This window comes from Vanessa cardui, chromosome 28, assembly GCF_905220365.1.
Source record: "Vanessa cardui chromosome 28, ilVanCard2.1, whole genome shotgun sequence".
Taxonomy (NCBI): Eukaryota; Metazoa; Arthropoda; class Insecta; order Lepidoptera; family Nymphalidae; genus Vanessa; species Vanessa cardui.
Window position 1 is genome coordinate 7732640 of NC_061150.1, and position 18120 is coordinate 7750759.

The 18120-nt window shown below is 39.4% G+C and overlaps 1 protein-coding gene across 1 annotated transcript; it reads right to left on the reverse strand.

The window, feature by feature from the left end:
* Positions 1–1466: 1466 nt before the first annotated feature.
* LOC124541522 (serine/arginine repetitive matrix protein 1) lies at positions 1467–6874 on the reverse strand. Its single transcript, XM_047119438.1, has 10 exons — positions 6858–6874; positions 6452–6545; positions 5791–5891; positions 5508–5634; positions 5035–5249; positions 4791–4955; positions 3783–3910; positions 3406–3515; positions 2636–2767; positions 1467–1997 (listed from the first exon to the last, which is right to left on the reverse strand). The coding sequence occupies exons 1-9, from the start codon at positions 6872–6874 to the stop codon at positions 2720–2722; spliced, it is 1005 nt and encodes a 334-aa protein (XP_046975394.1). The 3' UTR covers positions 1467–1997; positions 2636–2719.
* Between the last annotated feature and the right edge of the window lie 11246 nt (positions 6875–18120).

Sequence of the window (18120 nt, forward strand, 5' to 3'; positions counted from 1 at the left end):
TGTTATATATCTATAACTAATCTATTTATGTAAATAGGTTAATGAGTTTAACCCTGTTTCTATGCCTATTTAACCTTTTATGACCTAAACTACAAATCTGAATTGATCTGATTGATAATTGTTATAAAGCGTGTTTTATTTTGTTCATTAAATGGTTACTTTGTGATTAATGATTATGAATCGAGATGGCCCAGTGGTTAGAACGCGTGCATCTTAACCGATGATTGCGGGTTCAAACCCAGGCTGTGTTTAATTTGTCTTTATAATTCATTTCGTGATCAGCGGTGAAGGAAAACATCGTGAGGAAACCTGCATGTGACAAATTTCATCGAAAGTCTGCCACATGTGTATTCCACCAACCCGCATTGGAACAGCGTGGTGGAATATGTTCCAAACCTTCTCCTCAAAGGGAGAGGAGGCCTTTAGCCCAGCAGTGGGAATTTATAGGCTGTTGTTGTGATTAAACAATTCCTTAATTAGAATATATAGTTCTCGTGATAGTGGGTTAAATAAAGGTGTCATAAGTAAAGAATAATATTCTTAAGCGAACAAAAAGCGCTTTTTATTTGCTAACTGTACTTATATGAATTAACCTTTCTTTTTAACAAAGGAAGACATTAGACTACTCAATGCCAATTTATCCATAGTAATGGCTTTGATTGTAAACCATTTTTACATTCGTCTATTTGTGACGTCATAATCGCTACAGATAATACACGAAAATATTAATGTACAGCGAATATTTAATTGTTTTAATTTACTATATTATCATTATTAAACTTTAATCAATAATTTTTTTTGTATTAAATTTTATTATAAACCATATAATGGTTTCTATAATATATACATAATATATTCCCCCTACGGGAGAATCATACCCTCGGGTATTTATACGCTAATTGGTACAACAGATTCAAATGATCACATCTTATACAATTTATTTTTAACTAATTGTAGTCTGTTAACTGATGTCATTAACTAACATCTGTTCGATTTTCACTTCTGATGGCATATTAATAAGAAAAATATTGTCTAACGAGATATAAACAGGGTTTTTTGATATCTTTCATGATCTTAACATTAATGAGTTACATAGGTTTACATTTTGAACGCGTTCTTTGCTCATAGATCATAATTGAGTTTAGATAGATAACGACATAGATAAATATTCTCGATAATGGGAGAGAGTTTAAGATTTAAAAGATAACATACATACAGCCAGTATCAGTAACATAACATTATGGATATTACTTAAAAATAATCCATAGCGTTAACTAAGTCTCATTACAAAAACATTATTAATAATCTTAATAACTTTTTACCGGGTGCTAAAGTCAAAGCTATTTCAGACTTCCCTTCTATATAATTTTCAATACAATATTACAGTCATCGCGATAATCACAAAGACGAAAAGACGTATTCATAGATTACTGTGTTTTCTAACTACGAAATCGGCAATACTTGATACAATATATATTAATAATAATATATAATAATAACAAATGTTTACTTCATCAATAACCAAGGCAGTATAATAACATCTCAAAGGTTGACTCCTTTTGAGTGTCGTGAGCTTCCATGCCAGAAGAAAAATAAAGAAATATATACTATCACGATTAGTTCTTGATATAAGTACATACAAATAATACAAACATTCTGTGTTAAGGTTATAAACACGTAGCGATGATGTCGCGACGTGTTTATGTTCTATGACCTTTACAATATTAAATCATGTATATATAGATTTAGTAAATAGACTTTTCATAATCAAAATAAATGTATAGATACAATCATTTGAAATTACCTACCAATACAGATTACACGAATTTTTAAACATAGACTCACTTTCAAAAGTCAATTCACACCCGAAACACTAAACCACTCCACCGAGCGACTGTACATCCTTTCATTTCATCCTTCTTGTCAGAAAGACTCCCGAAACGAACGTTTCACCAACACCGGATGATGTGAGGCGGACGAGACGGTCGGCGGTGCTTCTGAAATCACAACCAAGAATTGACTTACAAAACGCATTTTATTTATAATATTCAGGACCAATTTAAGCATCCATTGTTACAGAATGCAGATTCTAATTGAAAAGGCTATTTGACAATGCGAAAAATAATATGAGTTGAAAAATGGTTAATTGCTAACGAAAGTTGAAAATGATAATTAATTTATTCAAAGATCATTAAATAAAAAAGCATTTTTAAACGTTTGTTATGTGACACAAAACGCTTCTGATTGGTTGGGTTTATGATGACGTCACTTGCTTGTTAACCTCATTTCAATACTGTATGTGGATTATGCGACTTTGCTCGTTAACCTTGTTTGCCTACTGTATGAGTATTAAACGTGCCACATATTACAATACAGGCAAGTGACGTCCCGACCCATTGCAGCGCCATATTGTCCAAGTAGCTTTTTCACGCGCTATTTAAATATGGAATTTTTAATATGATATTATTCGGCAAATACGTACTGGAAATAAAAACAAACAACCTTTACTGGGTTCCATAACCTCTGCTTAATAACATAAAGTTGATATTAAACACCAGTCAAGTAGTATTACAAAGTGTGTACGTGTGTATGTGAGCGTGTGTATGTGAGTGTGTGTGCGTGTGTGTGTGCGTACCGGGGGCGAGCGGGTCGCGCACTAGCGGTGCGCGGCCCCCGCGGCCAGGTCTACGCAGAGCACGGCGGCGGGGGCGGCGCGCCCTCAGCTGCGCCGGTGCCGCCCGCCGCGCCGCCGCCGCTCGCGACGGCTCTGACACATCAACGGCGTACAATTAGTATAGTCACGTATCATTGGAAGTAAGGTTTAAACACAACATTAGATAGAGCTGTGTAAAAGTATGTAGTTGAAGGTCATTTCTGATATGTTTTATCATTCAAATAATAGATGTCACTGTATCGATATTAAATCGCGCTAACGTTCGGTATTGTTGTAAATCCTCAAGTTCGAGAAATGTTTGTCTATTCAGTTCAACAATGTATACGTGAAGAATACAGAAAAGTATATCAGTATTTTTTAAGCTATTGGTTGGCGGACGAGCATGGGCCACCTAATGGTGTGGCCACCTGAAGTGTTCACCGCCACTCATAGACAATGGCGCTGTAAAAAATATTAACCATTCATTACATCGCCAATGCGCCACCAACCTTGGGGACTAAGAAGTTATGTCTCTTGTGCCTGTAGTTATACTGACTCAATCACCCTTCAAACCGGAACACAACAATAATACCCAGTACTGTTGTTTGGCGTTAGAATATCTGACTACCACCAAAATCAGTAGTGAAGTGTTTTATTTGATCCATTATTACTAAAGTAAGCTTATGTACAACTAGTAAACTAAGCAAGTCGTAGTAAACTACTTGAGTGCTAGTGCTCGTCAGTGCACTCACCGTGCCGCCCTCGCCCTCGGCCCAGCGCTCGTAGGCGCGCTCCCTCTTCAGCCACTCCTGGTACTTGTACCACCACTCCTCCCACTTCACGTAGTCGCCCAGAGTGAGACCTGGAATGTTTAAGTTGACTCGTTAATACTACAAGATATTATATGTTAAACTCAGTCAGCTATTATGTCATAAAGAAGACTTGACAAAAATAAAATTTTCTTTTATTCTCTGCATGGTTTTCAGTTGAACTACCAATACATCATACGAGAATAAGGGAATAGACAGTGAAGATTTCTGTATGATCAATCATATCGTAAATTGAATACTTTTGCCACGGTTATGGCTTTAGGGTGTTTTATTTGATATATTCAGTAACAGACGCTCACCTCTCAAGTATCCTCTCTTCTTATAGTAATCGTAGCGCACCCTGACGTCGTCCCACGAGGGCAGGCCGCCGGGCGCCACCGCCAGTAGCTCCTCGGGGTAGCTGCCCACGGGCGCCGGGTCCAGGCCCCTGTGGCAGAGCGCGCTACAGACACGTGGCGACACGCTATGTGTCGGCGGGACGACGACGTATATATACATACGTGCTCGGCAGTGAAGGAAAACATCGTAAGGAAACCTGCATGTGTCTAATTTCATTGAAATTCTGCCACACGTGCATTTCACCCACTCGCATTGGAACACCGTGGTGGCATAAGTTTCAAACCCTCTCCTTAAAGGAAGAGGAGGCCTTAGCCCAGCATTGGGTAATTTACAGGTTTTAAACTCAAACTCAAATAACTTTATTCAATATAGAAGCATTACACTTTCTTATTGATGGTCAATTGAAACACTACTACCGGTTCGGAAAAGAAAACACCCTGACCTGAGAAGAACCGGCGAAAGAAACTCAGCGGTTTTTTTTTGTTTGTCTCATTTATTATATAAATAAACAATTTAATATGAGATGAAATAGCCCGGAGGCATATGTTTCATTCCCAAGGCGTGCTATCGATCATAAACTCATTAATTGTATAATAACCTTTTGCACACAAGCGTTCATTAATAATTTTTTTTAATTTGTCAACAGAGGCATTTTGAACACTTTTTGGGATCCTGTTGTAAAACCGTATACATTGCCCCAAAAAGGAGTTACTGACTCTAGGCGATCGAGTAACAGGAGTAACAAGTTTGTGTTTGTTCCTTGTACCAATGTTATGAGTATCACATTTTCTCATGAAATGATTAATATTTTTTCGTACATATATTACATTACAGAATATATATTGAGAAGCAACAGTCAATTATCTTGATTTATTTAAATTTATTCCGTAACGATTCTTTAGCTCCTAGGTTATAGATTGCGCCCCACAGCACAATACCGTATCACATGTAGTAGTATTACTACTCACGGGTAGTCGGCGCGCGGCGCGTCGGGCGCGGCGGGCGCGGCGTCGTCGCGCTCGATGTGCACGTGCAGCGCGCTGTCGCGCCGCGTGATGCGCATGTTCTCGAGCCGCGCGCAGCGCGCCGCCGACCACTGCGCCATCTTGCCGAAGCGCTCCGACAGCGTCAGCCTGCGGGCGGCGGGGCGTTAGGGGGGTTAGCGAGTGCGTGGGTGCGGGCGGGCGGGGCGCGCGGGGCGGCGGCACTGACCGCTGCGGCGGCGGCTCGGAGCTGGCGTCGCTCTCGGAGTCGGAGTCGCTGTCGGCGAGCGCGGCGGCGATGGCGGCGGGCGACACGCGGTCGGCGCGCTCGGGGCGCTCGGGGCGCGGCGCGCGCGGGCGGCGCTCGCCCTCGCGCTTGATGTGCGCGGCCGGGATGGGCGGCGCGGGCCGCACGGCCAGCTGCGAGCGCTGCCACTCCAGCACCTGGAACAAATCCATAATTTTGAACATTTCTCTAAAGCCTTAAAATATTATTGCATCATTTCTTCTTCTAGCCAATATGGTATCCATTACAGACCTTTAGGGGTTTCAGTCTGTATTTTAAATTATGGTTTTTAGCGATTCAATTGGGAAATCGCTGCTAGCATTTTTGCCAACATTCAATGCTGTCAAGATTAATACAACAACTAATTTTATTTAATATTTGTATATACTTTTGGTTTAGACAGATAATTCAAGTACCTTCTCTTCCCGGGATCTCTTGCTGCTCTCCCTGGCTTTCAGCAGTTCCCTGGTCGGCTGCACCGCTCGCGCGGCCACGGGCGGGGGAGGGCGCTTGGTTCGAGGCGGCGACGGGGATGTGCGAGCCCTGAGACAATAACCAATAAATAAATTCACTCGACTAAATAAAAACCACTCTACTTCATATGAAACAAAAAAAAACATGTATTATTTATGTCTTATATTTGACTCCGACTGTGTTAATAGGTCGCATTTATATACTAATAATACAAGGATCACATACCCTGGTTTAATAGGCTTCGGCGGAACCTTCTTATTCTTGGCCGAGCAGACGGAGCACGACTCATCAGAGCAGCTGCTGGCCGACGAGCCGGACGGCGACGACTGCGAAATACAGAACACGATTAGTCCAAAGAACACACAAGACAATAGTAAAGACTTGAGTTAGAACGAATCTGTATGGGGCGCATGTTACACATGGCCAGTAGATCGCTGCATCAGCATGCTTGCCTAGCACACAGCACCTACGACCTACATAGACTCCACGTTTTACAAGCGCAGCAACTACAGGCAGCATTGACGTCAATCGAAGATTTCCTTCGAAGCCTAAAATGTGGAAGCGCCACTCTTGGTACAAACATCGACCAATTGGCATTAATTAAATTTATTCATAGTCAATATATTAATTTTAAATTTAATTTGCATTTTCTTTGGATCCTCCGGTTGCACCCAACGTAATTCGCAGTCTTACATACATATGTAATTGTATACAACTAACATGACTTTGTAATTTTAAATGTTGATAACGAATAACTACTGATGTTTTTGGCGGTTCTTCTCAGTAGTATCTACTTTCAGAACCGACGGTAGCTACACTTAAGATAGTTTAAGTGCTTGTGGGTGTACTGTATAACCACCAATGTGTACTGTATATGTGTGCGCACCTTCCTGGGGTCCGGGGGGCTGGGCGGGCGCGGCGGGGGGCGCGTGCGGCGCGCGCGCGGGCTGGCGCTGCGCCGGCGCCGGGCGGGGCTGCGTCTGCGGACCAACACGCACGTTAGGGATAGCGCCAAGTATTCGAGGCTTTGGAGTTATGGGGCACATTCAAATGTATCGAGAGATCTGTTTAATGTATCACGTGTTCAAAGATTTTTGGAAGTTACAGGAGCTCCAAATCGACAGCAATTGTTTGAAGTTCAAATGGGAGATCCAGGACAATCACTGATATATTTAAAAACTATTACATTATAATTAATTGAATCGATTGTAACTTGTAAAATAGATGGTTAAATACATAAAATTATTGATGTTTTCATAATAAATGTGTCGAGTGAGACATGTGATACCAACACAAAATAATAGTCCATCTTTTTTTCTAAATCAGTCCCAAATTTGAAATTGCAAATAGAATATATATCAATAAGAGTATATAGAATTCTTAACAGTGCGCATGCGTACCTGGGCGGGCTGCGGCGGCGCGGACTGCGAGAGCGCGACTTGCGCGGCGAGCGCGAGCGGCGCGACGGCGACCTGCGAACACACACGATACATCTCAGCACACAGCGGCACGGGCTATTCTCTAATACTAACTTGCACTGTGGCTAGCGGCGCAGCGGTAGAACAAACGCACACGACACGAGACAGTTCTACCGCCAGGCTCGATAGTCTCTCCTCGATGCCATTGCTTTACGGCTTACGTACAAACGAGGTATTTAAGCTCTTCCAAGCTCTGTTTCTAAATATCTCTTTTCAGAGATAGTTTAACCTTTAACGTCCGATCTGGGGTCGAACCCAGATCCCATAAATCTAAACTCGATTAATGAGTTATTTCTATATTTCTGACCAAAACTCCTCTCCCCATTAGCATCTCTACACATCCCTGAGCATTTAACAAAAACAGATCAGTTTTCTGATCTCGTATCCAAAAAATATCCGGTGAATATATAAAGGTGTGTGTGTCGGTGCGGTGGGTGGGTGGTCTAGTGAGCGGGTGGCGTGAGCCGTGACTAGTGTACCTAGAGCGTCGCGGGGAGCGAGATCGTCTCGGAGAAGCCGACCCGGAGCCGTCCAAGTACATCTGCTTGTAACCCGTGTGACGCCATCTAGAAACATTACTTTGATTAAAAAAAAAACAAAAATACTGCCTGCCCTCCACATCGCTACGTTAATTTATTATTCGCACGAGCTTCCAATCATTCAAATTATATATTTTTCATTTTACAAAGAGACTCCCGAAGTGTCCAAAAAGGTTTTTTAATAAAATTGGTAGATTCTCGAACACATTCGAGTTATTTTTAAAATCAAAAATAATAAGGCACATGATATAATAGAGATATACGTTCGTACATACATACGTATAGATTGATCATAAAAAAAAACATTAAATTCGAATTGCATATCAAATCAAATCAAATGAAATCAAATCAAATCAAATCAATTTTATTCAAGTAAACTTCATAATGAAGCGTTTTTGAATCGTCAATAATCAAATACTACCACCGTTTCGGAAAGCAGCTTCTAGCGAGAAGAAACGGCAAGAAACTCGCATAGTTGCTCTTTTCAAATAAACACATTTACAATGCTGTTATTGACAGTAATTAGCGTCCTATGATGGAACCCGAGCCTAACTCCAGGCGTTTCTTTCTAAAAAGTACTCTTTTAATGAATAGTATGATTTATTTATTAATTTAGTCTTAATAATATTTATAAATTTTGAAAATGGTAAATTGATTATATTTTCCGGTATCTTATTATATATGCGTATACCATTGCCCAAAAACGTTCTATTTACCGTATGCAAACGGAAACTGGGGGTTACAAGTTTATTCTTATTTCTTGTATTAATAGTATGTACATCAGCATTGATAGAATAATTTTTAATATTCTTTTGTATAAAGATTATATTATCATAAATATATTGTGAAACAGCCGTTAATACACCTATTTCTTTAAATTTTTCGCGTAATGATGTCCTGGAGCTAATATTGTAAATAGATCGGATAGCTCTTTTCTGTAGAATAAAAACAACTTCAATCTCTGCTGCATTACCCCATAACAACATTCCATATGACATAATACTGTGAAAATTACTAAAATAAACTAGTCTAGCAGTACTTATGTCCGTAAGTTTTCTAATTATTTTTATTGCATAAATGGCACTACTTAGTTTTCTTGCCAGGGCATACAAATGGGTGCCCCACTGCAGTTTGGAGTCAAGGGTTATCCCTAAAAAGACCGTCGACTCAACAAACTCAAGCCTTTCATTTTTCAAAGTTATTGCAGAAGGATTTGATTTGACATTTGGCAAGGAAAACAAAACACATTTAGTCTTTTTAGCATTTAGTACTAAATTATTTATGTCAAACCAACCAAGAACCCGCGACAGGGCACTGCTTACAACGTCATAGTTGTTTATTTTTCTATCAAGTTTAAAAATTAGGGATGTATCATCTGCAAACAGTACAATATCGCAAGTATTTTTTACGAAATAAGGTAAATCATTTATATATATTAAGAACAAGAGAGGTCCCAAAATTGAACCCTGTGGTACACCCATTTGCGCCACAGCGCCATTTGATTTTGCACCATTAACCACAACCTTCAAAACTCTTTCACTAAGGTAGGAGGAAATTAATTTCAATGCAGGGCCCCTGATACCATAATATTTAAGCTTTTCTAGGAGAATATCATGCCTAACGCAATCGAAAGCTTTTGATAAATCACAAAAAACTCCAATAGCGTTTTGCGACTTTTCCCATGCATCATAAATGTGCTTAACAAATGCTACACCCGCATCAGCAGTCGAGCGACCCTTAGTAAAACCAAACTGTTGAGAATGCAATAGCTTATTCGAGTTAAAGTATAATAGCAATTGATTAAGCATGACTTTCTCAAAAATTTTACTTAATACTGGCAAAATAGAGATCGGTCTGTAATTGTTTGGATCATTTTTATCACCGGACTTAAATAATGGGATTACTTTACTTAATTTCAACATATCAGGAAAAATACCAGATTGTACGCATTTATTAAAGATTATAGCTATATAAGGAGCCAAGTCAACAATTACATTGTTAATAATTGTGACTGATAAATCCCAAAGATCACAGGTTTTTTTCAGATTTAATGTTTTAAATATTTTTAATATTTCGTACGGAGTTATATTCTCAAAAGAAAATTCTAACTCATTCTGGGGAACATAACATTTGAGTAGGTCTAAAGCGTCATTAGGAGACGCATTAAGTCCTTTAGTAATATTCAGAGGAATATTAGAGAAATATTCTTCGAATTCATTGGCCACATCTAGATCTTTGCCTACAATTTTGCCTTTTATACTAAGGGATAACTGCCCTGCATCAAACTTCAACCTACCTGTTTCCGAACTTATAATATCCCAAGTAGTTTTCATTTTATTATTAGATTTTAAGATTTTATTTTTAATATGCAACGAACGAGCTGTTTGACAAACTTGTTTAAATAACTTGGAATATTTTTTAACAAAATTGATAAATTTACAATCACGATTATATTTCTTAAGTTCATATAGCTCATACAATTTATTTCGACTTATATAGATACCGGTAGTGGCCCAGTCTGAGAACTGCATTTCATTGTTTTGATAAAAGGTTTTTAACTGAAATATTTTATTGAATTCGTTATTAATTACTTGTAAAAGAGAATTATATAAAGAGTTGGGATCGTTTGAGCTAAGATTCAATTTTGGAAGGCTACAGTGTAAAGCATTATTGAAGTTGATTAAACCTTTTACAGTAATTGGCCTACAAGTGATTTTTCGTTTCTTTTGATTTTTTTTTATACCTATTGACACCATTTGGCCAAAGTGATCTGATGTAAGGTTTGATAAGATTTTCTTATTAACGGCCTCACAACTACAAAACACGTTATCTATGCAGGTTGCGGAAGTCGCTGATATTCTTGTAGGTTCACAAAATATGTTATTTAGATTATAAGATTGAAATAAATTTATGAACCTAGTACTTATGGAAGATTGCACTAAAATGTCAATGTTAAAATCTCCACAAATAACTATATTCTTTCGCCCAGTACAGACTCGCTTAAGGGCGTCCTCCATCACACATTCAAAAAGGTTAAAATCCGATTGTGGAGGTCGGTATACGCACATAGCTATAGTATGCTCGAGTTCCACGCATGACAGTTCAACAGTGCGCTCTATTGAAAGATCCACAATGTCTTTTCGCTCTTTACAATGTATATTCTGTTTTGTGTATATTAATGATCCTCCATGTTTAGTTAATTTTCTAAAGAACGCACTTGACAATTTATAGTTATTAATACTAGGTGGTAGCTGATGTGACAAGATCCAATGTTCACTAATACAAAATATGTCAATATTATAGTACTTTAAAAATAATTCGATTTCGTTAACTTTGCTGGATGAGCTCTGTATATTCTGATGTACAATACTAATAATATATTTACAGTGCTTATCCGTTGTCTTATTTCTTAGTTTTTTAATTTATTATTGTTAGTAGCACAACTACTAATCAAGGGTATAATATTTTTTTTAATTGTAGTGTCTACAATTGGATCAAATATATTGTAAGCTAACAATGTAGCTATATGTCGTTTATATTTAAGTGGCAGGTACATTGTATCCTTTGTCAGCTTAAAGTTAAATATAACTTTGCCTCTTGAATGTTGCGGACGAAGGGATATCGCTCGCCGCTCGACCTGACTCACCTCACGATATCATGTGCAGCGGCGCGCTGGGCCGAGCGGCGCGCGTGGGCGCTGGCGGCGGGCGGCGCGCTGGGCGGCGCCAGCGAGCGCGCGGGGCGGGCGGCGCGCGCGCTGCGCCTGCTGCGCCGCGCCGCCGCCGCCGCCGCGCCCGCGCTGCCGCGCTGCTCGGCGCTGCGCGCGGCGCGCCTCTACGCGCTGTGCACCGACACCGCGCGCGCCGACGACGCGCAGGTGCCGTCCCCACTCTCCCAGATTTTTTTTTTTTTTTATTTAAAATACAACATCCACAGGCTCGCAGATGCCCGTGCCTTTTTTTATATTTTACATTCAATTACATTTTGGCGTTTTATATTTATACTAAACATCAGCAGATCTTCGCTGGAAATCATTTTTGTCGTCTTCTTGGGAGACGTGACCCACAATGATTTTTTTTTTATTTATTATTAAATAATATATACAGTATATGTGTTCGAATTACTACAATCCAGCGGGTCCTGGTCTGCGTTTGATCAGAGAGAGCACGGCCTCGGCGACTCTGATGTCGCTCCTAGATTATTTTTTGGACTTTTGATACGCCCTCGCAATCGATTTCCGGATTACGTTGATCGACCTCACCCAGTTACCCCTATACGGAGAAATAATGTTTTAATAAATGTAAACAATACACTGTCGCCAGGTTAAAATCGACAACCGTATCAAGTACATCCTGGGGCTGCGCTCGTCGGGCGACGTGTCGCTGGCGCGCGCGGCGTCCCCCAAGCGCGCGCAGCTGTCGCCGGCGCGGCCGCCCGAGAGCATGCTGGGCAGCGCCCTGCCGCGCGCGCGCCTGAGCCCGTCGCTGGCGTGCGTCGCCGCGCCCACTTTCCGCGTACCGGCGCCGCTGCGCCACACACGCGCCTGCGCCTGCGCCGCGTGCGCGCTGCCCGACTGCGCCGTCATGGCAAGTCTCGTGTGCGCGCTCGAGGCCTCCGTGTACTACCGCGCCAAGGACTTCGATATCGCGCGGAGCTACTTCGACGGCGCCGCGGAGGCCCTCGGCCTGGCTGAGATTAAGTTGGGGCACATCTTCGACAGCTACCGGGAGAGGTACGACGATCCGGTCGTCCAGATAACGAGGGATATCGCCGAGAGCGACTTCCGGGAAGTGCGGCTCGAGTTCCTGATCGAGTTGTGTCTCTTCGAGCTGTCGCGCGGGGAGGTCGGAAGGTCGGACGACACGCTGGTGAGGATCCACGAGCTCGTGGCGGAGGATAAAAATATTGACGGCTACCTGCTGAGCGAGATCTCGAATCTCATGGTCGCGTCGGCGCGGCTGAGGGAGAGCGCCAGGGCGCCCAAGGAGACGGGCCTGGAGACCGAGCTGGAGAGCCTCAGACTGAGCCCCGTGGTGCTCACGGAGCCGCAGACGACGCCGGAGACGAAAAACGCCATCCCGAAGCCGAGCGCGGCAGTCGTAGTCACAGCGGAGGAGATACCAAAGAGGCGCAAAGTCATCAAGCTGAACTTTGACGACGCGACCGCGGACGAGAGCGCGGAGAAGGCGAGGCCCAAAAAGCATCAGTTCAAAATCCCGGTCCCGGTGACGTCCAAGCCAGTTTTGGAGAAGATGACCCCGAGACCGACCCGGTCGAAACCGGAGATAGTGATACAGCAGCCGTCGGTTGACCAATCGCTCAACGTGTTCACACCGAAGGCGGAGGAGAATGGGGAGTTTTTCACGCCCTGTCAGTCGACGCCGGCCGAACAGTTCTTCACTCCGATGACCTCAATAAAAACATACTCGAAACGTGTCGTTAAAAATTTGGAAGCTGAGTTTTCGACGCCGAAGGGCAAAGAGAATTCACAGGAGACAAAACTGCGCTCGAGATCAAAGGTCGAAACGGGGTCAGTCCAGGGTATAAAGGACAAGAGGACGCTGAAGAGGGCGACCAGTCCTGGGAAACTACCGCAGGAGAAACCAGCGACACGCTCGAGGAGAATACGACAGCCAGTGATGGCGGATGACAAGAAATGAGGGCGTTTGTTATTATTTGAATATTAATATTCGAATTTTACTGCCAAACAGTCCTAAATAATATATGTTTAGTTTAATACAACACTATTACCCTTAATACTTGTATTCAATTGAATTTTATTGCCAAAGTTTCGATAGCGAATCCATAACACATAGACTACGACCAGCCTTAAATATACTATAGATTTTGTCTTGTTTCTTTACTATATTGTCCATGTTATATACAAAAATCTTCCTCTCGAATCACTCTATCTATTTAAAAAACCGCATCAAAATCCGTTGCGTAATTTCAAAGATCTAAGCATACATAGGGACAGACAATGGTAACCGACTTTGTTTTGGAGCTCTCCATCATTTTGTGTTGATTCAATTTAGCAGTTTCTTTGGTTTGACTTTTCTCAGTCTGAACAGATTTAATTATTAAAATAAATACATAAATTTTAGTGAAATCTTGCTCAACCCAATATGTAATGCGAAACTTTAGATGTAAATATATTTGTTATTGAAAATTATTGTTATAGAAAAAGATTATCAAACACGCGTCATGTAGTCTCCGTTAAGGCCGTTCTGGAGGCAATCAGGCCTGTGACGATGCCAGTCCTGGCAGTCATAACCACTGTGGCCTCGTAATTGGCCTATCATGAGTGGTCTTCAGCCATATTCGACATTTTATAGCAATTTCAAATCGACAACAGTTCGGCTGCGCCGTTGGGAGCTTAGCGATGAATAATGAACTTATGTTAATGACTTATTTATAACGGAAAGCGTTTTGTAATAAATGTATTTAGTGTAATTTTTGTTTCATTTTATAAATATAAATATTGGACAACATCACATACTCTCTGATCCCAATGTGAGTAGCTCAAGCACTTGTGTTGTGGAAAATCAGAAGTAACAATACAAACACTCAGACCCAAGACTACAGAAAAGTAATGAACTTTCTTTCCATAGACTCGGCCGGGAATCGAACCCGGGACCTCTGAATGAAAACCGGTGTACACACTACTCGACCACGGAGGTCGTTTTATGAATTTACTGGCTCAATTTTATTTTCAGTTCGTAAAGTAACATGCGCCTTAAAGTCTACGTTATTTTGTAATCTATGAATAGAAAGTGTTGTATAATATTTCTGCTGCTGCAACATGTGTTTGTGTCCTAAAACTGCTAACGTTAGTGAAACAAAGTCAGTACAAAGGTTGTACTACAGACCATAACTCAGCATATTCGGTAGATATATTAAAATGAATTATTATTTATTTTTAGTAACTTAGGACGCAGCTAAGTTTATGTATTATATTTTAAATACGAGAAAAACTAGAGTAGTTGTTACGTTTACAATAATTATAGGCTTTTTTTAATTCAGTTAGTTGGCGCCACTCTTTTTAAATCTCTCACAATGGATTAAAAAATATAAAATAACATAAACAATGATTAGATATAAGAATTATAATATATTTTTATATAATTAATAAAACCAATAAGGTGAACTATAAAATAAGAAATGACCACAAATAAAATACTTAATTTTAGATTGAACTCAGGGCAGCTATTGTGATATATGTATTAAATCTTTTATGTACGTGATTATATTGATATTGTTGATTCATTCTGTAACCTGTAGCCGTGTTTTAAGTATTTAAGTACGTAAGTTTTATCAATGATTATTCATAGTTTTTTACTATATATTTCTCAAATTACCACTAATGATTATCTCAACTGATTACGTGCGGCGATTTATTCGCGACGAACGACATAATCTCACGCGGAGAGAGCAAATGTCATGTATTTTTTGTTTGATTGACGAGTTGGTTCCAGTAGTCGTTCTTTTGATAACACATAAGTCTCCTTGGATCGAATAAGAGTTAATATTCTTTAATTAGTTCTTATTTAAGTATGTGTTACGAGAGTAACCTTAGCCTTCAATACGGTGTTACGACATTTGATTCTATGTCATAATTTATATCACATTATTATTGCATATTATTAATATAGCAGGAGCTATTGAATTTACTTTATTATATACAATTATTATTGTAATTAATTGATCAATAATTTGTAAAACTGTAATTAATATTATTTTATATGGCATAGCATTTAATACGGGCATGTAACACTATTTCTTATTTTAAATATGATTGAGCTGTCATTATAAAACAATAGGACGATAGCGTGGCATTGTAACAAAAGATAGAGAGATTGGAGCATCATTGTAAAACGATAATATTATTTTGGCCATCCCGAACTACTTAAATTACATATGTTATTGTTCGATTTTCTAACAGTACTTGAAAATCGCATCAAATGTTAATTATTTATTCTTGTACATATTGTGAGATAACATTTAATTTAGTAATTTTGATTTCATTCTAATATTACAACTTCTATCGATATGCAACTTTCATTATTGCTTCGACGGACGGACTGTAACTTACACATGTTGCATTATTTAAGATAGGTTGGAGATATTTATACCTATCTCTTTATTGAGATAAATTGCTTAATTTATTTCTAAGTTAGAACAGCTAGTCTTGAATAATATTAAATAATCAAAGTATTATTTAAACGAAGCCAACGGGATCAAGCACTTATTATAGACAATAAAAAAACGCTTTTTTTAATTATGAGGGTCTTTCAAAGAGAATCTCTAATCTCATTAGGATAAGGGCAGTCATATAACAGGAATTATCATGGTCGAATTCGAATATCACCCACAGGGCCACACTCATCGTATGAGTGGCGTTTCCCTGAACTGTTAAAACGTATCGTAGATTCAACATCCTAGAAAATCATGTTTGTAGACAAAATTGTTTAAAATATATGACATTAAAACATTCTTGGGTTATCGTTTTTGTCCTTTTGATACAATGACGAAGCTAGGTGAGGAGGGGCCCCGGTGCATAGAAAAAGAATCGGGCCCTCACCCCGTTTCTCATTCCTCTTTAACTAACAATTTTAGCCTTTAAAATTATAGATACCAAATAAGAATTCTTGTGCGTATGGTCGTGATTTTGTAACTTGAGAAGCTTAAGCTTTCATTTAGAGGGCCCCCTTTCGGGGCCTTGGTGCACTTCACTACCTGGCCCTACGATAGCTCCTCCACTGCTTTTGAACTAAGTCTTATCAAGTCTCCTTATTTTGTGTCGCACCACACTAGACGGGCAGCTTTACACAATAAAACCACAATACATTTATAAATAATTTTATTTTAAATAGAACATCTACATGATAATACTTAACACATTAATTACGACGCGAGCGACACGACTTCGGTGCGATCCGGACACGATACGACTGCACAGCACCGCGACAGCCGACAGACAAACAGCAAAACATTGTATTTACTCATTGTTCACGTGATATTGACAAGCGTTACTTATGGAAATCTAAATAACATAATATCTAACATATGGAAACAGGATTGAAAGCTTCAAATTATATGTTTATTTTAAGCGTGGTATTACTGTCACACTCAGTTCATATGTTCTTTCTTAGAGACCATTACTAGATCATATCCCTTGAAGTTAAGTAAAGCGACAAGATCATATAACTTTCAAAGTGATGACTTCATATGGGAGTAAGAAGGGCCGTTACGTAACGCGTTACAGGGCCAGTCTGCCTGGCTTCTTCTCTTACGCATAAGGCAGGCAGGCTCCATCTCTCAAGAAGTTATCACTTCTGTTAAGCGTCTCGAGAGGCTCAAGTATATTTTTTAATAATTCATTTTTACATTAATGTACCATAGATAAATAAGTAGCTGTGACATACCATCAAAGTTCAAATTACTAATAAAACAAAAAAAACATCACTTAAATAACTATACATAAATAGTTTCATTGTATGTAAATTATCTTGTAAACTTTAAAGATGTTTCAAGCTGTAATATAATCATTAAGGCATTTAATTACAGTCAATTATTAATTCTGAGTGCAACAATAACACAAATAACAATAACATCTGAAAATCACAAATGGGCGACAGAGCCCGGCTCGTCACGGCGATACGATTTCCAAACATTCGACATTACATTCGTATAATTTATTATTATTTTACAAATATCTATATACAATAATTATATAATCTTATTACATAGAATCTCAAACTCGTATTAATCAAGATAATTTTTACAAAATGAGAAAAAAGACAGCGAGAATCGTTTCGAATTGGAAAAAGTACGATTAAACATCAAACCTTATGTGTATAATTAGATTTATTTATTTTTAAATATGTACAAGATGCATGAACGTGTCACCCGATGGTAAGTGGTGACCATCGCCCAACATTTGCCATTGTAACACTGGCTCACCTTGAACCAAACGAAACAATGTTGCCGTTTGTAATAATTACATGATACGTCTATTTATAAATAACTTTACGAGATTTCGCCAAGGGTTTAATTACAAATAAGTGCTTACAGAAACCCTACTGTTAGTATATATATATATATATATATCATATTATATACATCAAAATATTACCCGCCTGTTTCGCTGGGCATAAATATAAAAACAGGGGGATTAATGGAAATCAAAAAACAAATCGTCGATAAGCATTTGAGGACGATCGCGATGATTGGTCAGACTTGATTCTGTTACAAAAATTAGACCAGTGGAATCGGCGTGCATATCTGAGATTATTTATTATAATACATTGTAATTTAGAAATATCAGCATATATTAACTGCGACCAATTCCAAACGAGTTCTAATGACTCCTCATCGATAGGACCTCGGTTACGACCTGACTTTATTTTATTACAGAGCACGCCTCATTGAGGACGCGCCAATATTATGAGAGGCAAAGAAATCTGTAGACATCGCAGACAGGAAACCGGTGACTTTTCTCGTCATACTTTTCACAGATAACTAAGCTGCGACAAGTG